Raw genomic sequence first — 21624 nt, 5'->3', positions numbered from 1 at the left:
ATCTACACTGAAGTGGATTTAACAGGACATCAAGAGGTTTCATCTGGTCAGTGGGTCATAGAAAAAGCATTTGGTGTATATTCAATGTAATTTGTCGCAAGGAATCAAAGGACCCTTGGTGTAGCCACGGACTATAGGTACTTCCCACTTACTACACCTGACCTGTCAATTGCTTTTGAATGTATGAGGGGGAGCCAATGGGCACACTTTGGAGGGAGAATATGAATTCAGCACTGACGTCTGTGCGTTGTTTCTGGACAACTATGGGTGGGCCAGTGTCACTAGAGAATGAACCACATCGTTGAGCACTTGAAATGAAGTACATGTTAAATTGGTGATACACGCCCCTCATTTTATCTGGACGGTGAAGCTGAAATGTTTAATTTTGCTTTATATTTCAGCATTTTGGATTTGATCAAATTTTTCATACAATCCAGAATTACTTTTTTTATTTAAGGATATCACCGTTTAGACTTAAGCGCTTTATCTCGTGTTTGCAGTTTTGGTTGTTTTGGATTATGTGCCCAATTGAAATGAATGGTAAATAATGTATTGTCATTGGAGTCACTTATTGTAAATAATGGACTATGCTTCTGAACACTTCTGCATTCATGCAGATGCTGCCATGATTAAAGATCATGAATTGTGAGTGAGGTTTGCATGTTTTTAGGGGTATGATCTGTGTGCCTAACTTTCTCACTCATCGTTATTCATGATTATCAGTAATCATGGTAGTATCCACAATGTATTATTTACCATTAATTTCTGGCATAATCCAAAACTGCAAGTTTGTAGTCATTGCGTGCTAGGAATGACACAATACTAAACTTGAATACTTTAATACATTAAGTGAGTTTTTCAAAATACTAACTGACACCTTCAAATGGGGGTACTAGATGCATAAAATGCTTTCATTTTCTAAAAGGTAAAACATATGTATGAAAATACCCTCAAATAAAATGTGACGTTATGCACTGTTTCCTGATAAAACATTTGAGCTCAGATCCAGAATGCTGGAGTATAACGCCAAGTTAAAAGTTGTAGCTTCATTGTCCATATAAATATGGAGGGGAGTGTAGTTTTATTCGCTAGGTCAGTAGTTCCCAACTTTTTTTGAACTGTGGCACAATTTGATGGGCTATAAAATTGTGACACACTTAAATGTATTTAGTGGTAATGACCTCCCTCATCTGAGTCATACTGCAATTATTGATTTTCTGTGACAGTTTATTTTTTTTATAGATTAAGTAGGGTTTATTACATTTTCATAGTTTTGATAGTTCCTTATTCATTATGGTTAATTTGTGTGTAGCCCTTTAAGTGCATCTCACCAATCTGGGCCAGATTAATATTTTTTTTTTAGCTCAGTTAATGTAGGTATGTAGTATTGAACAGTTTGGGCTACAGGAGCGTTTTTTCTGCATTTTAAAGGCGCAACCACAGACAAAGCAATGCTCCGTTTGTTTCTATGGCAGCCGCTGTTCTATAGTTTAGCCCAGCCATATATTAAATGTTTCTCTGATTTAACCTAATCAGACTTGCCTGTGCTGATGGTTTTTACAAAGTAAAATTATACAAATGACTGCTCGTGGCGCACGCCCCTCAAATACAAATGTAACAGTCTGAGCACACTGGAAAAGGCAGTCTAAGGCACTGGTTCTCAGTGTAAGAGGTGTCACTACAGTCCCTGGTTCGATTTTAAGGCTGTATCACATCCGGCCGTGACTGGGAGTCCCATAGGGCGGCGCACAATTGGCCCAGCATCGTCTGGGTTTGGCCAGGGTAGGCCGTCATTATAAATAAGAATTTGTTCTTAACTGACTTGCCTAGGTAAAGAAAAGGTTACACACAATGATACATATGTAGCCATTTAATGTATTCTGACCTGCACTAGTGCTCCCAAGTAAAAATGCTATGTGTATTCACTATACTAGTGGTAATGTACAACTTCAATTATTAATGGAAAAAGTGACAACCAGAATAGAAGAATGTAACTGTTAAATACAAGTGGACACCCAGGATGTTCTGTAACCCGGAGTTAAACTAAAGCAGTCTTCTACAAGTTACTAGTCAACTTTTTCATTAAATTTAGGTTGTAAGTCACGTCAAGGTATGGTGTTCTAAGAACATGTAAAATACTAACTGTAGGCCTACTGTTGTATGTTGCTACTTTAAGATGATTTCCACCCTTTAATGCGGTGAATGTTGTCTAATCGGGTGTGGACGCAGTCAAACTGTCGCCGCCAGGTGGCAGTAAAGGTATTTTGTGCTGTGGAGAGGAAGTGGTTATTGAAAACCGAAGAAAAAGCTAAGCGATAAACAGGCTGAAACTGCAAACTGCGTTGGTGACTGGTAAAACTGAGAATTCGTGATGGGTAATAGCATTAACTTTTCGACTGACAGTTTGTAGGTTCTTAAGACATAGCTAAACACGATTAGCTACTTTTGGAGGCGAGAAGAAAGACATGCAATTCCGTGGGAGCGCTTTTTTTCGTCTTCGCCTCTCCTTGCTCTTCCTCATTTACCGACTGCGTGAGGACGGACTCAAAACAAGAAACTACTGTATCGGCAACTGTCAATAACTGCAGCTAGCAAGCTAGCTATAACCTGAACACGTGTTAATTTAGAATGGCGGATAGCGTAGGAGAGGTTGCTAATGGTGAAATTGGGTTAGGTGTTGGTAGTCAGGGAAATGGAGCTCCGCTGTTACCGAGTTTGGGTAATTCTCTGCCGGGCCACTCGACGAGTGGCGCTAAACCGGCCTCACCACCCCCAGCAGCGGCTGCGGAGACTGGCCTAGCCGTCATGGCCCCTGGAGCCACAACTACCTCAACCGTGGGGACTGGGAGCGGGTTTGGAGGTGCAGGTGTTCTTAGCGCGGTAGTGGGCTCTGCCATTCCAATACCCCCTTACTCGGCCACCAATGCTCTGCCGGGCGGTATCGGTTTGGGGGTGGCCGGAGCGGGCCTCTTGTCCCAGATTCACGCAACGTCCTGGGACCCAACACTAAGTACCGACTGGGACAACGAGAAGACGTCCCAGCAATGCATTCTCCGAATCAAAAGGTAATAATTTGAGTATGCAGATATACACTGGTGGGCTTGCCTGTTAGAACATATGGGATGTGGTTCCAACTTCCATGCTGTCTGAAAACGAAAGAACCACACGTGTATTTTTGTGAATATAAATGCTAGTTTTCTACAAACATCAGTGTTACACTACTGTGTTTACATACATAGTTCTTGATCGTGACTCTCAATTCCTTGACCATACACATGAGTCATTGGACGAAAGGCGTCTTCTGTGGACTCAATCTGAACGTTAACACTCGTCGCTTGCAGTACGGTTTTGGAAGCACCTTTCATATCAGGGGGAAATAAATAAATATATATTAAATGATACACACCTTCATCGGGTTAGTGTTCCCACACGTCCATATCTCCATGTTACAGGGATTGTTTAATTAGCCATCTAGCATGCTCTGAACACTTGTGTCTAAGTGTAGCAGAAGTGTAGTTTCGTTGGATGGAGGCACCCATAACTGTATGGATCTGTTTTTTTTAAGGATTCTTTCCCGCTGATGAAAGATGAGGGCGGTATGTTTCGAAAGCCCTGTCGCAAGTGATGATTAATGACGTTTCTAAACGTTAAAACAGCGTCAGGATTGTAGTTCAAAATATGTAGTTTTGGGCGAAGCTAATAGCTGAAAACTAGGGAGAAGGCAGCATGCCGCCTAGAGTTGGAGAGCTAGGACTGACAGGATTTGTGAAGAGCAGAGTCAACAACCTCTGCATAATCAAAACAGTTGCTTTGAAAAGTACCAGAGGCCTGCCTTTAGTTCCAAGTGAGAGCGGGTCCATCAGAACTATGACCCAGTGAGACACTGGTGCTGGCCTGCATAGATGGAAAGAGAAGTTTAAGCCTTTTTGGTGAAACACAGGTATATCCTGTAGGAAAATGTGCCCTAAGAAAATGCTTACTTAGGCTACAAGTTAAGCCAATAGTTTGTATTAATTGGTCAGAGTTACTGTTGTCATAATGTGTAAATCCATTTGTGTATTATGTGACTCTCAGTAATTAATATATTGACCTTATGAAACGTATAAACACAACGTTATCAATATTACATTGTTGGCATAAAAGGTGCCCCGAGTGCCAGTCTGCTTGTGCCATCATGGGCGACAGGTAGCCTAGTGGTTAGAGCGTTGGACTAGTAACCGAAAGGTTGCAAGATCGAATCCCCGAGCTGACAAGGTAAAAATGTCGTTCTGCCCCTGAACAAGGCAGTTCCAAGGCCGGCATTGAAAATAAGAATTTGTTCTTAACTGACTTGCCTAGTTAAATGAAGGTTAAAATAATAATAAATCATGCCAAGTTGGCAAGAGCACGAACAGATCTGTGATCAGGCTACTGTCATTGTGTATTTGCATATTTTCTTACGTTTCTCTTCTTACTCTTTCCTCAGGGATATAATGTCCATCTATAAGGAGCCTCCCCCGGGTATGTTTGTAGTTCCTGACCCTCACGACATGACTAAGGTAAAGCTCACAGACTTCCACTACCTAGGTCCACGGGGTCTGTCCAGACCACCTTACTGTTGTACATTGAGCTAGCCAGACCCCTTCCCCCAACAACTCCTATCCCAGGCTCAACTTGTTGTTGGGGGGGATCCTTCTTGAAAGAAAGTTAACATAAGTAAATTGTGGCCTGACTAAATTAACTATTTATCAGGTAATTTACCCTAGTTTGTCTTCTAAATTATAACCCACAGACTCAATGTTTGTACTAAGTCAAAAGAAAAATGAAATTGGACTTACTAAACAAAAAATACAGCCTTGAAGAACTTTTGCCTTGGCAAGAGGAACAACAGCCATCTTGGAATTAGTCTTCTGCACAACTATTATGAGGATTATGGCAACCATGCGAATTGTGGAGAAATTCAACGCATCGACATCCTCCCTATATATTAGTCCTGACTCTAGTCTTCCCTCCTCAGATCCATGCCCTCATCACAGGACCCTTCGACACACCCTACGAGGGAGGCTTCTTCCTCTTTCTATTCCGCTGCCCCCCGGACTACCCCATCCACCCCCCACGGGTCAAGCTCATCACTACCGGCCAAAACACTGTGCGCTTCAACCCCAACTTTTACCGTAACGGCAAAGTATGCCTCAGCATCCTCGGGTAAGCCAGGGTCCTGCAGCTCAGGGGAAACCTGCTGCACCTGAGCAACCCATACTTCTATGCCCAGTTCCCTTTCTAACTAGGCGATGGGGTGACTAGGGGTCAAAATGGGACAAGGCATTCATAAGTCTACCTATTAAACCCAGGCCCATAGAATAGCAGCTCTTAAAATTATATACTTGGGGTACTGTGTGATGAGACCTGCAATCAATATCATGATTCCACCTAATTACACACAAGAGCATGAAAAACAGCAGACAGTGCTGCCCAAAGTTGCAAGTCAGTCTGTATTATTAATGCCTGACCTGGTCTGACCACAACTGTAAGGGGTAGATTCAGGTAACGGTCATTCTTTGGCGGAACATGCTTATTTATGGCAGCTCTCTAGAGACTCAGATAATTTCTTGCATGTCAGCACTTCCTCCCAGACCCGGTCCAGATCTCCCCCTCACTGTCGACGTGTGGGTGACTTTGGCCCAGAGGATGTGATGCCATCATTCTCCTGCTTTCAATAGAATACCTTTTTAATTTTCTTGGAATAACGTGCCCATGTATCGTAAAACTATTTTGCACCTATGGCTCCTTGAATCAGCTTTGAAGTACTTCCTCTCGTTCCCTTTACAGTAGTGTTGGTCAGTCTCGAGAACCTACAGGGAGTTCAAAAGCTTGCACTACGAAGAATAAAATTGAGCTACTATTCAGTCTACTGTACTTTTTTGGGTGAAGCACCGTAGTTCATATAACTTAAACGTAATATTTTGCTTAGTGCGCGGGCTCCAGATGTGAATCTTTTGTGCATTAAACTTACCTCTTTGTTCTGGTTTGTTGTGTAGGACTTGGACAGGGCCAGCGTGGAGCCCAGCCCAGAGCATCTCCTCAGTTCTCATCTCCATCCAGTCTCTGATGACTGAGAACCCCTACCACAATGAGCCAGGCTTTGAACAGGTAAGCCTATAGCCCACTGGTAAGTTGGCTTCTAATTTAGCTGGCAAGCCAAACCACAATCCCCAGAATGCAGTTAAATCCTACAGCCTTATGGGGAATGTGGTTCAGTGAAGAAATGCAGCCATTTTGATCAACAAAGCTAATGTTTTTTTGGCATATGATATTGTGATGTAATATGACTGTGTTGTCCGACTTACAGAAGTCTTCAGCCGGTGTTCTATGTGTCTATTTAGTCCGTTGTTTGCCATTTCTTCCCCATTTGTAGAAGTCTGTAAACGTGTGTGAAAAGCGTTTTTCTGTCATCAGCTACGGACTGACCATACCAGTGTGGAATGTGTCACGTTTTGTGTCTTGAGAATTGTCCCCTTTACACCTGCTCCCTCTGACACTCCCTTTGCCAGGAGAGACACCCGGGGGACAGCAAGAACTACAACGAGTGCATCCGCCATGAGACCATGCGCGTGGCTGTATGTGACATGCTGGATGGGAAGGTGCCCTGTCCAGAAGCCCTGTGGTGAGTTAGTCTTGGATTGTTCACTCCAAAATAAAAGTTTGAGACCTTTTGAAAACTCAAAACTTGACTGATGTCGAGATGAGTCAATGTCCCACGGCATCTATTGTCTAGATCCAGCTACAATGGCTTCAGAAAGTATTCACACACCTTGACTCTTTTTTCCACATTTTGTTACAGCCTGAGTTTAAAATGGAATACATTGTCATTTTGTCACTGATCTACACACAATACCCCTTAACCTGTTAGGGCTAGGGGGCAGCATTTGCACGTCTGGATAAAAAAATTTACCCGATTTAATCTGGTTACTAATCCTACCCAGTAACTAGAATATGCATATACTTATTATATATGGATAGAAAACACTCTAAAGTTTCTAAAACTGTTTGAATGGTGTCTGTGAGTATAACAGAACTCATTTGGCAGGCAAAACCCTGAGACATTTTCTGACAGGAAGTGGATACCTGATGTGTTGTATTGACTTTAAACCTATCCCATTGAAAAACACAGGGGCTGATGAATATTTTGGCACTTCCTATTGCTTCCACTAGATGTCACCAGCCTTTACAAAGTGTTTTGAGTCTTCTGGAGGGAGATCTGACCGAACAAGAGCCATGGAACGATGATGTCCCATTAGACACCTGGCGCGAGTTCATGTTGGGTACCCTCGTTCCAATACGTTATAAAAGAGAATGCATTCGTCCACCTTGAATATTATTCATGTTCTGGTTAAAAAGGCCCTAATGATTTATGCTATACAACGTTTGACATGTTTGAACGAACGGAAATATATTTTTTCCCCTCGTTCATGACGAGAAGTCCGGCTGGCTTAGATCATGTGCTAACAAGACGGAGATTTTTGGACATAAATGATGAGCTTTTTTGAACAAAACTACATTCGTTATGGACCTGTGATACCTGGAAGTGACATCTGATGAAGAGAATCAAAGGTAATGGATTATTTACATAGTATTTTCGATTTTAGATCTCCCCAACATGACGTCTAGTCTGTATCGCAACGCGTATTTTTCTGGGCGCAGTGCTCAGATTATTGCAAAGTGTGATTTCCCAGTAAGGTTATTTTTAAATCTGGCAAGTTGATTGCGTTCAAGAGATGTAAATCTATAATTCTTTAAATGACAATATAATATTTTACCAATGTTTTCTAATTTTAATTATTTAATTTGTGACGCTGACTTGACTGCCGGTTATTGGAGGGAAACGATTTCCTCAACATCAATGCCATAGTAAAACGCTGTTTTTGGATATAAATATGAACTTGATAGAACTAAAAATGCATGCATTGTCTAACATAATGTCCTAGGAGTGTCATCTGATGGAGATTGTAAAAGGTTAGTGCATCATTTTAGCTGGTTTTATGGTTTTGGTGACCCTGTCTTTGACTTGACAAAACATTACACACAACTCTTGTAAATGTACTGTCCTAACATACTCTAAATTTATGCTTTCGCCGTAAAACCTTTTTGAAATCGTAAAACGTGGTTAGATTAAGGAGATGTTTATCTTTCAAAGGGTGTAAAATAGTTGTATGTTTGAAAAATTTGAATTTTGACATTTATTTGGATTCAAATTTGCCGCTCTTGAAATGCACCTGCTGTTGATGGAGTGCACCACGGGTGGCACGCTAGCGTCCCACCTAGCCCATAGAGGTTAATGTCAAAGTGGAATTATGTTTTTAGAAATTAATAACAAATGAAAAGCTGAAATGTTTTGAGCTGCCCAGTGACATGAGCCTAGCAGACGAGCTGAATAACTTCTATACTCGCTTCGAGGCAAGCAACACTGAAGCATGCATGAGAGCATCAGCTGTTCCGGATGACTGTGATCATGCTCTCCGTAGCCGATGTAAGACCTTTAAACAGGTCAACATTCACAAGGTCGCAGGCCCAGATGGATTACAAGGACTTATACTCTGAGCATGCGCTGATTTACTGGCATGTGTCTTCATTGACATTTTCAACCTCTCCCTGACCAAGTCTGTAGTAACATGTTTTAAGTCCCTGTGCCCAGGGACGCCAAGGTAACCTGCCTAAATGACTCCCGACCCGTAGCACTCAACGTCTGTAGCCATGAAGTACTTTGAAAGGCTGGTCATGGCTCACAACACCCTTATCCCAGAAACCCTAGACCCACTCCAATTTACATACCACCCCAACAGAGCACGCCCCCATTCTCATCGACAGGGCTGTAGTGGAGCAGGTTGAGAGCTTCAAGTTCCTTAGTGTCCACATCACCAACAAACTATCATGGTCCAAACACACCAAGACAGTCGTGACGAGGGCACGACAAAGCCTATTCCCCCTCAGGAGACTGAAAAGATTTGGCATGGGTCCTCAGATCCTCAAAATGTTCTACAGCTGCACCATCGAGAGCATCCTGACCGATTGCATTACTGCCTGGCATGGCAACTGCTCGGCCCCCGACCACAAGGCACTACAGAGGGTAGTGTGTATGGCCCAGTACATCACTGGGGCCAAGCTTCCTGCCATCCAGGACCTCTATACTAGGCGGTGTCGGAGGAAGGCCCTAAAAATTGTCAGACTCCAGCCACCCTAGTCATAGACTTCTCTCTGCTACTTCACGACAAGCTGTACTGGAGTACCACATCTAGGTCCAAAAGGCTTCTTAACAGCTTCTACCCCCCAAGCCATAAGACTCCTGAACAGCTAATCAAATGGCGGACTACTTGCATTGTTCCCCCCCACCCCCACTTTTACACTGCCTCGCAAAGAAGGGCACCTATTGGTAGGTGTGTAAATAAAAAGCAGCCGTTGAATATCCCTTTAAGAATGGTGTAGTTATTAATTACACTTTGGATGGTGTATCGATACACCCAGTCACTACAATGATACAGGCGTCCTAGCTCGGTTGACTGAGAGGAAGGAAACTCCTTAGGGAGCATCACCATGAGGCCGATGGTGATTTTAAAGCAGTTGGCGTTAAATGGTTGTGATAGGATGGATCAACAACATTGTAGTTACTCCATAATGCTAACCTAAATGATGGAATGAAAAGAAGCAAGCCTGTACATAATACAAATATTCCCAAACATGCATCCTGTTTGCAATAAGGCACAAAAGTAATACTGCATACAAAGGATTATGTTTGGGGCAAATTCAACACAACACATCACTGAGTACCACTCCATATTTTCAGGCATGGTGGTGGCTGCATCATGTTATGGGTATGCTTGTCATCTGCAGGGGCTAGTTTTTTAGGATAAAAAGAAAAGGAATAAAGCTAAACACAGGCAAAATCCTAGAGGGAAAAGCTGGTTAATTCTGCTTTCCAACAGACACTGGGAGACAAATGGACCTTTCTGCAGGATAGCAACCTAAATGCCAGGCCAAATGTACACAAGTTACTTACCAAGATGACATTGTATGTTCCTGAGTGGCCTAGTTGCAGTTTTAACTTAAATTGTCTAGAAAATCTATGGCAAGACTTGAAAATGGCTGTCTAACTTGACAGAGCTTGAATAATAAAAATCATTAAAAAAGGGAAATATTGTACAATCCAGGTTTTCCAAGCTCTTAGACTTACCCAGAAAGACTCACAGCTATAATCGCTGCCAAATGTTACTAACGTGTTCACTCAGGGGGTTGAATACTTATCTAATCAAAAAATAGTTTTATTTTCCATTAGTATTTTGTGTAGATCGTGCTCAAAAATGAAAATGTAATCCATTTCAATCCCACTTTGTAACACAACAAAATGTGAAAAAAGTCAAGAGGTGTGAATCGTTTCTGAAGGGACTGTATATGCCTGGACTCCAAAGTAAGGCTACAGGCCACGTCTAATCTCCTTATTGTATATGAGGCATATTGTTGAACCTTCTTAACAGATTAGATTGCAAGAGACATGTTCAAAGCCACTGACCCGCAATACATTTTAGAACAAACACAGCTTTCAGTGGCGAGTCATTTAATTTGTAGTCGTTTTAGCATTTTGTTTTGGTGGTTAATTAACCTCATGAATGTTCCTGTGTTGCAGGAGTGTGATGGAGAAATCATTCCTGGAGTACTATGACTTCTACGAGGGGGTTTGCAAAGAGAGACTACACCAACAGGGACAGAACATGCAGGTATTGCCAGAGACCTCATTCTGGCTCTCTGGCTGTCTCTCTCTGTGTGTACACATTTCTTTATGCACCTTGGAGAAGCAGAACACACAGGTTATAATGCATCACACATCCTGATGACTAATGCACCGCACCTTACCTGGGGTTAGAGCAGGGTTTCCCAAACTGAGTCCTCGGGGACCCCAAGGGGTGCACATTTTGGTTTTTGCCCTAGCACTACACAGCTGACTCATAATCAACTAATCATCAAGCCTTGATTATTTTAATCAGCTGTGTAGTGCTAGGGAAAAAACCAAAACATGCACCCCTTGGGGTCCCCGAGGACCGAGTTTGGGAAACCCTGGGTTAGAGGAAGACGGGGATCTACATGTCCAAACATTTTAAAGGGGTACTTCAGGATTTTGCCAATTAAATCCTGTATCTACTTCCCTACACACAGATGAACTTGTGTATACAATTTTTTTGTTTCTGCGTTCATTATGAAGGAAGTTGGAGGTAGTTTTGCGAGCCGATGCTGACTAACATTAGCACATGACTGGGTGTCTTGTGGTAACAGTTAACAATGACTGGGTGTCTATGGTAATAGCTAGCATGAACGCAGAAACAAAATAATGATATCCAGTAGCAGTGCGTGGGTAAAATCACCAGTGTCTTGAAAAACGTTTTGGAACACAGCTAACTCTCGCGTGAATGCGCGCAAATGAACTGATGCCCTTCCCTGGGTCACCAACTTCCAACTTCCTTTGTTGGCTCTCTGTTCACCATAGAAGCCTCAAACAACTTTCTAAAGACTGTTGACATCTAGTGGAAGCCTTAGGAAGTGCAAAATGAACCCTAACTCACTGTGTTCGATAGGCAGGGACTTGAAAGAACTACAGGAACCAGATTTTCATTTCCTGCTTGTATTTTTCTCAGGTTTTTGCCTGCCATATGAGTTCTGTTTTACTCACAGACATCATTCAAACAGTTTTGGAAACTTTAGAGTGTTTTCTATCCAAATCTACTAATAATTTGCAAATATTTGACTCTGGGCCCGAGTATTAGGCCGTTTACTCTGGGCACGCTTTTCATCCGAAATGGAAAATACTGCCCCCTATACCTTGACAGGTTAACCACATCTTTGTTACATTACAAAACCAGAGAGCAACCTCTGTCCGGAGAAGTCCACAAGGCATATTGCATGTAACAAACAGTTACATGACCTATAACATGGTCAAGCAAGGTAATGTTTCCAACCTTTTCAGACCACTAAACAACTATTGATTTAGAACCACAGAGTTACCGCAAGTCACAAAGAAAACAGGAGCTGCCTCCACTGTACCACCACCATTTCAACATCATCAAATCACCCATGCTTAGTCTAATACAGTGGCAACTAAAAAATACCAAAAACAATAGTCTAAAAATGATGTGGCTGTCCATGGTTCTGATTTGTGTACGTGCAAGTAGAAAACAAACGTGTTGACTCACCCGCCAATGCCATCCTCTCATGTTGATGATCACTCTGTCATACAGTACACGCTTTTATTTTTTGTTGTCCTAGACTACCTAGCTAAAATGCTTGCTTGCTCGCTAGCTTAACTTCCTTTTTGTAGGCAATGTTAGCTAGTTAACATTAGCCTTCTACTTATTGAACTCTCAGGCCAGGGGCACAACAATATATGGTTAATTAATGGTTGGATCAGAATCGGTATTATAATCATTGGCCAGTAAGGAGTATTAAGTAAAACCACAAGTCCAAATCCCTATCTCCATCCATGGCTAATTTAGGAAAGACATGATTTTTTTCTAGCTAGCACAACCAAATTCAACAATTCCAGTTGTTTCTGTCAGTGATGTATGCTCTTGTTGCGATTTGATAGAAGTTACGCAAAATCCAAACTGGCTTCCCTTGACACTTTTTTGTCGTTGGTGTGCCAGGACCATTCACAGTTGAGCTCACTCAGTTTAGCTCAACGCTGATTGGCTATTATTTTAGATTTTTTATTTATTTTTATCAAGGGAGTCCAAATGCTCACTGGCTTCCCTTGCATTCAATGCTACGGGCGGCAACAATGTCATACTCTTTTTGGACCAGACAGCATACAGAGACAGAGGTGTGCTGTTTTGCTCGCTCAGATGCTTTCTCCAGTGCTGTACATTGAGACATCTGCAAAATTCACAAGAGACTCAATTGCACTCCACACTGCCATTTCCCACCTGGACAAAAGGAACACCTAGGTGAGAATGCTGTTCATTGACTACAGCTTAGCGTTAAACACTATAGTGCCCACAAAGCTCATCATTAACCTGTTAGGGCTAGGGGGCAGCATTTGCACGTCTGGATAAAAAAATGTACCCGATTTAATCTGGTTACTAATCCTACCCAGTAACTAGAATATGCATATACTTATTATATATGGATAGAAAACACTCTAAAGTTTCTAAAACTGTTTGAATGGTGTCTGTGAGTATAACAGAACTCATTTGGCAGGCAAAACCCTGAGACATTTTCTGACAGGAAGTGGATACCTGATGTGTTGTATTACCTTTAAACCTATCCCATTGAAAAACACAGGGGCTGAGGAATATTTTGGCACTTCCTATTGCTTCCACTAGATGTCACCAGCCTTTACAAAGTGTTTTGAGTCTTCTGGAGGGAGATCTGACCGAACAAGAGCCATGGAACGATGATGTCCCATTAGACACCTGGCGCGCGAGTTCATGTTGGGTACCCTCGTTCCAATACGTTATAAAAGAGTATGCATTCGTCCACCTTGAATATTATTCATGTTCTGGTTAAAAAAGGCCCTAATGATTTATGCTATACAACGTTTGACATGTTTGAACGAACGTAAATATATTTTTTCCCCTCGTTCATGACGAGAAGTCCGGCTGGCTTAGATCATGTGCTAACAAGACGGAGCTTTTTGGACATAGATGAGCTTTTTTGAACAAAACTACATTCGTTATGGACCTGTGATACCTGGAAGTGACATCTGATGAAGAGAATCAAAGGTAATGGATTATTTACATAGTATTTTCGATTTTAGATCTCCCCAACATGACGTCTAGTCTGTATCGCAACGCGTATTTTTCTGGGCGCAGTGCTCAGATTATTGCAAAGTGTGATTTCCCAGTAAGGTTATTTTTAAATCTGGCAAGTTGATTGCGTTCAAGAGATGTAAATCTATAATTCTTTAAATGACAATATAATATTTTACCAATGTTTTCTAATTTTAATTATTTAATTTGTGACGCTGACTTGACTGCCGGTTATTGGAGGGAAACGATTTCCTCAACATCAATGCCATAGTAAAACGCTGTTTTTGGATATAAATATGAACTTGATAGAACTAAAAATGCATGCATTGTCTAACATAATGTCCTAGGAGTGTCATCTGATGGAGATTGTAAAAGGTTAGTGCATCATTTTAGCTGGTTTTATGGTTTTGGTGACCCTGTCTTTGAATTGACAAAACATTACACACAACTCTTGTAAATGTACTGTCCTAACATACTCTAAATTTATGCTTTCGCCGTAAAACCTTTTTGAAATCGTAAAACGTGGTTAGATTAAGGAGATGTTTATCTTTCAAAGGGTGTAAAATAGTTGTATGTTTGAAAAATTTGAATTTTGACATTTATTTGGATTCAAATTTGCCGCTCTTGAAATGCACCTGCTGTTGATGGAGTGCACCACGGGTGGCACGCTAGCGTCCCACCTAGCCCATAGAGGTTAAGCTAAGGACCCTGGAACTAAACACCTCCATCTGCAACTGGATCCTGGACTTCCTGAAGGGCCACCCCCAGGTGGTAAGGGTAGGTAACAACACATCTGCCACGCTGATCCTCAACATGGCGGCCCCTCGGGTGCGTGCTCAGTCCCCTCCTGTACTCCCTGTTCACCCACGACTGCTTGGCCAAGCACGACTCCAACACCACCGTTAAGTTTGCTGACGACACAACGGTGGTAGGCCTGATCACCGACAATGATGAGACAGCCTTTAGGAAGGTCGTCAGAGACCTGGCAGTGTGGTGCCAGGACAACAACCTTTCCCTCAACGTGAGCAAGACAAAGGAGATGATCGTGGACTACAGGATGAGGAGGGCCGAATACGCCCCCATTCACATCGACGAGGCTGTAGTGGAGTGGGTCGAGAGTTTCAAGTTCCTTGGTGTCCACATCACCAGCAAACTATCATGGTCCAAACACCAAGAAAGTCGTGTAGAGGGCACGACAACACGTTTTCCCCTTCAGGAGACTGAAAGGATTTGGCATCAGTCCTCAGATCCTCAAAGTTCTACAGCTGCACCATTGAGAGCATCCTGACCGGTTGCATCACCGCCTGGTATGGCAACTGCTTGGCGTCCGACTGTAAGGCGCTACAGAGGGTAGTGCGTACAGCCCAGTACATCACCGGGGCCAAGCTTTCTGCCATCCAGGACCAATATACTAGGCGGTGTAAGAGGAAGGCCCAAAGAATTGTCAAAGACCCCAGTCACCCAAGTCATAGACTGTTCTCTGTACTACCGCACGGCAAGCAGTACCGGAGCGCCAAGTCTATGTTCAAAAGGTTTCTTAACAGCTTCACCCCCCCCCCCCCCCCCAAGCCATAAGACTGCTGAACAATTAATCAAATGGCCACCCGGACTTTATTTGTCACATGCGCTGAATACAACAGGTGTAGACCTTACAGTGAAATGCTTACGTACAGGCTCTAACCAGTAATGCAAAAAAAGGTATTAGGTGAACAATAGGTAAGTTAAAAAAAAACAACAGTAAAAAGACAGTGGAAAAACAGTAGCGAGGCTATATACAGACACCGGTTAGGCAGGCTGATTGAGGTAGTATGTACATGTAGATATGGTTTAAGTGACTATGCATATATAATGAACAGAGAGTAGCAATAGCGTAAAAGAGGGGGTGGTGGGCGGGACACAATGCAGATAGCCCGGTTAACCAATGTGCGGGAGCACTGGTTGGTCGGGCCAATTTGAGGTAGTATGTACATGAATGTAAAGTTAAAGTGACTGTGCATATATGACAGAGAGTAGCAGCAGTGTGAAAGAGGGGTTGGGGGGGCACACAATGCAAATAGTCCGGGTAGCCATTTGATTACCTGTTCAGGAGTCTTATGGCTTGGGGGTAAAAACTGTTGAGAAGCCTTTTTGTCCTAGACTTGGCACTCTGGTACCGCTTGCTATGCGGTAGTAGAGAGAACAGTCAATGGCTGGCGTCTTTGACAATTTTTGGGGCCTTCCTCTGATACCGCCTGGTGTAGAGGTCCTGGATGGCAGGCAGCTTAGCCCCAGTGATGTACTGGGCCGTATGCACTACCCTCAAGTGCCTTGCGGTCAGAGGCCGAGCAATTGCCGTACCAGGCAACCAGTCAGGATGCTTTCGATGTTGCAGCTGTAGAACCTTTTGAGGATCTCAGGACCCATGCCAAATCTTCTTAGTTTCCTGAGTGACACTGCTATTACTCGTTGTTTATTATCTATGCATAGTCACTTTACCCCTATCTACATGTACGAATTACCTCGACTAATCTGTACCGCTGCACATTGACTCTGTACGGGTGCCCACTGTATACAGCCTCATTGTTATTTTATTGTATTACTTTTATTATTTTTTCCTTAACCAACAATGCGGTTAAGAAAATAGAATTAAGGGCTTGTAAGTAAGCATTTCATGGTACCTGTTATATTTGGCGCATGTGACAAATAAAATTTGATTTGAAGGAAATTTATGAAACACAAAGAAAATATTTGTAAAAAAATTATTGGTAAATTATTTTGGGAAGCCTGGCTTCCCTTGGCATCCATGAATGTATGCTACGAGTTCATCTGACTCTTCATTGCCAAAGTAATTTGTCCCGGTTTATTTACAGAAGGTTCTCTCTACACATATAAAGAAATGCTCTCTATACATGTATAAATAAATGATTTGTACTCTTATACAAAATACATTTTAAAAACAGTATATACTGCTCCCACATGCTTTAACCCCTCACCACAGTGGAAAATATGAGATGTTGAAATATGAGATGCATATCCCACACACTTTTTCTCCTTACATGCGTCCAGGACCCTTTTGGGGAGAAGAGGGGTCGCTTCGATTACCAGGGCCTACTGGCACGCCTGAGTGCCACCCAGAGGCGCATACGGGAGAAGTGCCCACCGGAGGACAACGATGACCACTCGGACTCGGACACCAGCTCCTCAGGCACAGACCCAGATAGCCAGGGCAGCTCCCAGCCTTAGCCACCAGATGGCGCCACACAACCTATTTTTCTGTTTCTCCCTTTCTGTTTTTGCAGGATGTTTTTGGCAACAAGTTAGATGTTGGAGGGGGGGAAAGGCTTGATATCAGGAAGCACTTATGATACAAAGGCAGGGGATAGCTAATGTCTGTTTTTGATTGGTTCTTTTTCCTTCCCCTGCAAATGACTGCCTTTTGATTACTTTTTGTTGTTGTTTGTTTTTCAACTGTTGTAAGTAAACAATGCTAGTGTTGGGGGAAGTTTGGCTTGTAGAAATGGACACTAGTTGTTTTGAAAGCAATTTTTCATACACTCTGCCTTTTTGTTGTCTTTATTTTCCCGCGGCTGATTGGATGAGGAAGTAGAGGTGAAATCTGAGATTGCCCATTCTCAATATTCAGTCAGTACAACCACGTCGATCGTCTTAATCAGATCACCAACTTCTATTCTTTCATACATCGGTACATACACCTCAGACTATCCACTTCTAAAGTCCCATTGTCTCTTATGATCTTTCTTTAATCTGAACAGTACTTAATACAATTATGAAGCGAGTCATAATTACATTATGAATTCATAATGAATTGCATTTGTTTAAAAAAAAAAACTCCATTAATGCCTAGTACAAAATATGTACAGTTGTGGCCAAATATATTGGCACCTTTGCACGTTACAGTGGAACAGATTGTACTAGTGGTTAGAGCTTTGAGGCCAGTAACTGAAAGGTTGCTGGATCGAATACCCGAGCTGACAAGGTAAAAATCTGTCGTTCTGCCCCTGAGCAAGGCTGTTCACCGGGCGCCGAAGACGTGGATGTTGATTAAGGCAGCCCCCCACACCTCTCTGATTCAGAGGGTTAAATGCGGAAGACACATTTCAGTTGTACAACTGACTAGGTATCCCCCTTTCCCTTTAATATTTCTTATTTTCAAACTGGTTGGGTGGCTATTTGTACCCTGTAGTCACTTGCAATGTATGACAAGTGAGGAAAAATTACACATCACTTGCCTCCAACCAAATTTATTAGAATTTCCAATAATGTAGCCCAGGCCATATTTTGACTATAAAGTCGAAATTTCAGTTTTGATAAGAACATGGTCCTGTGCAGATGTAAATCAAACAAAAATAGGTGTGAACATATTTGATAAGAAAATAGTGACTCATTTAAGGGTGCCAATATATTTGTGTGTGTGTGTGTATATATATATGCGCACAGCGAGAGATTTTATTATGGTCTGTGGGTAGTGTCTTCAAAGAATTTTCTGTTGACTGAATGCTAAAGCCTGCATGGAAAGTTATTTTCTTTCTGTGCATGAAAACGATACTTTGAATCAATGTTTGATGTGTATGATTATCATTGAGCTATAGTGTTGTGGGTTAAACTTTCAAGAGATGGTTTTCTTCTCTGATGCTAAAATGCTGGTAGAGACTAATAGGAATGCCAAGAAAGCCAGATTTGTCATTTGACCTGTCCCATTTTCCATTGCATTTTTCATTGGAAGGCAGTGGACTGGTGCCTCTTCAGCTCCATTTAGCAGTGTCGTCTGGTACCAAACAGGCACAGACCTGTGTTAGACCTCCGTGGTGTCACCTTTTCAGTCATCTGAAGGCCACCGCCAGGATTTCAAACGAGCCACAGGAAATGTTTTATGATGGTAACAAAAATACCTGACACCTGCTTCAAGGCCGTGTGAACTTTCTTTCATTTCGAGTTTTCGCCTGCGATGGGTTTCTGTAGATTGGTTTGTAGAATGATCTTATGTCGGTTTGGCCATTTTAAGCGCTAAACGTTTGACATTGGCTTACATATATGGTGTCAGAAGTGTGTTCCACAGGTTGACACAGTCTAAGGTACAAGTTCTATATAAACCTAACCTGGCAGTAAGACTGACAACACAAACTGGACTTCAGGTGATCAAGGAGGATAAAACATTTTTTACGATAAACCGTATGACCCATTCTAACCAGTGGTCTTGTCTGCTGTAAGGGGTAGATCTTATTATTTCATATTGATGTGGAGTTGTTATTCTTGCTTCCGAAGACGTTAAGTCAGATCCCCTTTCGAGACCTCTGCCCAAGCCACAATTGTTTCTCTTGAATCGTCCCCCTTCAAAGTGTCACACAATATTGTGCCTATCAGCCAGTGCAGCTTACCAATAACCTCTACTGAGGCCTCAAAGGCTCTTCATATTTCTGGTTTTATCAAAACTGCTTAAAGGTCTAGGGGGCTAAACACCTCTACCGTGTCACTTGGTTTGTAATCCTATCTAGCAAGATGCAAAGAATTATACTGTCTTCAGTCCTTATTGCATTTTGAAACTAAGCACTCAGGATACAACAAAACCTCTTGCTTTGTAATGGACTGTCTGGACCACAATCTACTGTCTAATTGAGGAGGGCAGCTCCAGTGCAGATTGGCACCCAAACGGGACCGGACCTCACCCTTCTTCTTTTCCTTCTCATGGACATGTTTTTCTATTCCCTCCCATCTGGGTGAATTTCTGCTCAGTTCTCTGTCGATTGGGACTTCCTCTCCCAGGAAATAATGTTGGATTTAATAGATCTCATGTTTGAGATCGTACTGCTAACTTTGTTTGCAAAGTTTGAACGAAGAAAAAATGGTTTAAAATGTATGAATCTACTGCAAATGAAACTATTCAAGCAAATATCCTACTGGCCTGCTCCACTGCAAATGAGTAGGTGTGAGATGACACTTCATGCTAAATATAGTGAGCAGTCAGTTTGAAGCCTTGTTATGGTTTGGTGTGTGTATATTCATGTATCATTCTGATGGGACCCTTCTATTGTGTCCCTTGTCTGATGGTTTATTTTGGGTTTGTGCCTCCAACCCAGAGTATCTATCTGAATTGCTTTTACTAGGGCATCTTCAATCCATAATGGTATTTGCATTTAGGTGTTTTCAAGAAGTGAAGTATGTAAAGCGTAGAAACTTCTAGAATAAATGTTGGCAAGGCCATGGGCATAATAATAACTTCAAACGGGGGGGAATTCATCTGTCAGCCATCTCAATGAGATAAGTAACATTTTGTATTGAGTCCCATTGTGTTAGATGTCTCATAGTATCTCCTGACCTTCAATCTATGTCATTTTTTTTATAAGATAAGAGTGTGATACTAAAATATACTGCATCTTTTCCTCAAGATTGAGTTTAGGACTTGGTGGTGTAGAGTAGACCACATTGCTTCTTAGCTAGCTACCAGCAATGTACAGGGCCGCTAAAACTAGCTGCCACATAGAGCAGTTGCTCTACGACAGGGTTTCCCCAACACGGTCCTGGGCCCCCCCTCCCCCTTGGTGCACATCTTTTTTTTTTTCTTCCTAGCACTACACAGCTGATTTAAATAATAGCCAAATCATCATCAAGCTTTGATTATTTGAGTCAGCTGTGTAGTGCTATGGCAAAAAAATCAATACGTGGCCCCCAGGGGTGCCCCCCAGGACCCTGTTTGGGAAACCCTGCTCTAGCAGTACATTCCCACAGGGGCGCTCAACACACTAATGGCCATTCATTCTCAGTCTCAGTCAAGGGTAAGTGATTGGTTTACACTTTTGAGTTGACAGAAGATGTGGGACCCATTTTAGGCCTTGACTCAACGTTCCAGGCCAAGGCATTAGCCCCAAGACTTTCACCGCCAAGTTTATGCAAGACTTATTTTCATCTGTCTTAATTTCTGTTTTCATTATATTGTGTATGTAAAAAATATATAATAAAATATACCAATGGCTATTTTGATCGGTGGCATTCTGTTTTAGTGCAAGTGTTATTGTTAATAGTGACAATTTTATAGGCATTCAGTTGAGGGCTTCAGCCCAGCCACCTTTGTGTTGGTAATGCCAAGGAGGACTACAAGTCCCATAAGCCCCACACACACATATATATATATATTAGTCAGTTCCAAAATTATTGGCACCCTTGATAAAGATTAGCAGAAAAGACTGTATAAAATACATAATACCAATACTGAGCTATATTGTATGCTACAAAAAAGGGCATTATATTTTATATTGATACAATTTCTCAGATAAAGAGATTTTATTAATATTTTTTTCTAACAAAAACGGGTAAAAATGATTGGCACCCGTTTTCAATAGCTCACCTTGCCAGGATAACGGCACTGAGCCTTTTTCTAAAATGTTTTATGAGATTGGAGGGATTTTATACAGAATCTTTCCAGATCCTTGATATCTTTCATCTGCGCTTATGCACTGCCCTCCGGAGATTGAGAAGGCCATTGCAAAATGTTGAATTTTGTGGTCAATTAACAATTTCTTTGTGGATTTTGATGTGTGCTTGTGGTTGTCTTTGCTGGAAGATCCACTTGAAGCCAAGTTTCAGCCTCCCGGCAGAGGCAACCTTGCCTGGCTAGCCAACCACATTGCTCTGAGCAAACGCCTAGCCACGCCCACGAAAGCAGCGGAAGAAATCAGTTTGAGTCATCAGGCAAGAGGCAACCAGGTTTTTGGCTAAAATGTCCTGGTACTGGGTAAAGTTCATGATGCAGTTGACCATAATAAGGGCCCCAGGACCAGTGAAAGCAAAATAGCCCCCATAACATCAAAGATTCACCAGCATATTTTACAGTAGGTGTGTGGTTCTTTTCTGCTTATGCATCCTT

At 42.1% G+C, this 21624-nt stretch overlaps 1 protein-coding gene across 2 annotated transcripts; it reads left to right on the top strand.

Moving 5' to 3' along the window:
• Positions 1–2275: 2275 nt before the first annotated feature.
• On the top strand, positions 2276–20735 carry LOC106607493 (ubiquitin-conjugating enzyme E2 Z). 2 transcript variants are annotated; one of them, XM_045720629.1, is made up of 7 exons: positions 2276–3065; positions 4466–4538; positions 4997–5184; positions 6018–6129; positions 6531–6643; positions 10655–10901; positions 11059–13071. In XM_045720629.1, the coding sequence occupies exons 1-6, from the start codon at positions 2629–2631 to the stop codon at positions 10857–10859; spliced, it is 1128 nt and encodes a 375-aa protein (XP_045576585.1). In that variant the 5' UTR covers positions 2276–2628; the 3' UTR covers positions 10860–10901; positions 11059–13071. The 2 variants fall into 2 exon arrangements, with proteins under 2 accessions (XP_045576585.1, XP_014059965.1); XM_014204490.2 differs by lacking the exon at positions 11059–13071 and adding an exon at positions 16812–20735 and having other exon boundaries at positions 2278–3065; positions 10655–10745.
• The last annotated feature ends 889 nt before the right edge of the window (positions 20736–21624 follow it).

This window comes from Salmo salar, chromosome ssa06 (genome assembly GCF_905237065.1).
Source record: "Salmo salar chromosome ssa06, Ssal_v3.1, whole genome shotgun sequence".
Lineage (NCBI taxonomy): Eukaryota > Metazoa > Chordata > Actinopteri > Salmoniformes > Salmonidae > Salmo > Salmo salar.
This window is presented reverse-complemented; position numbering and strand designations above follow the sequence as displayed.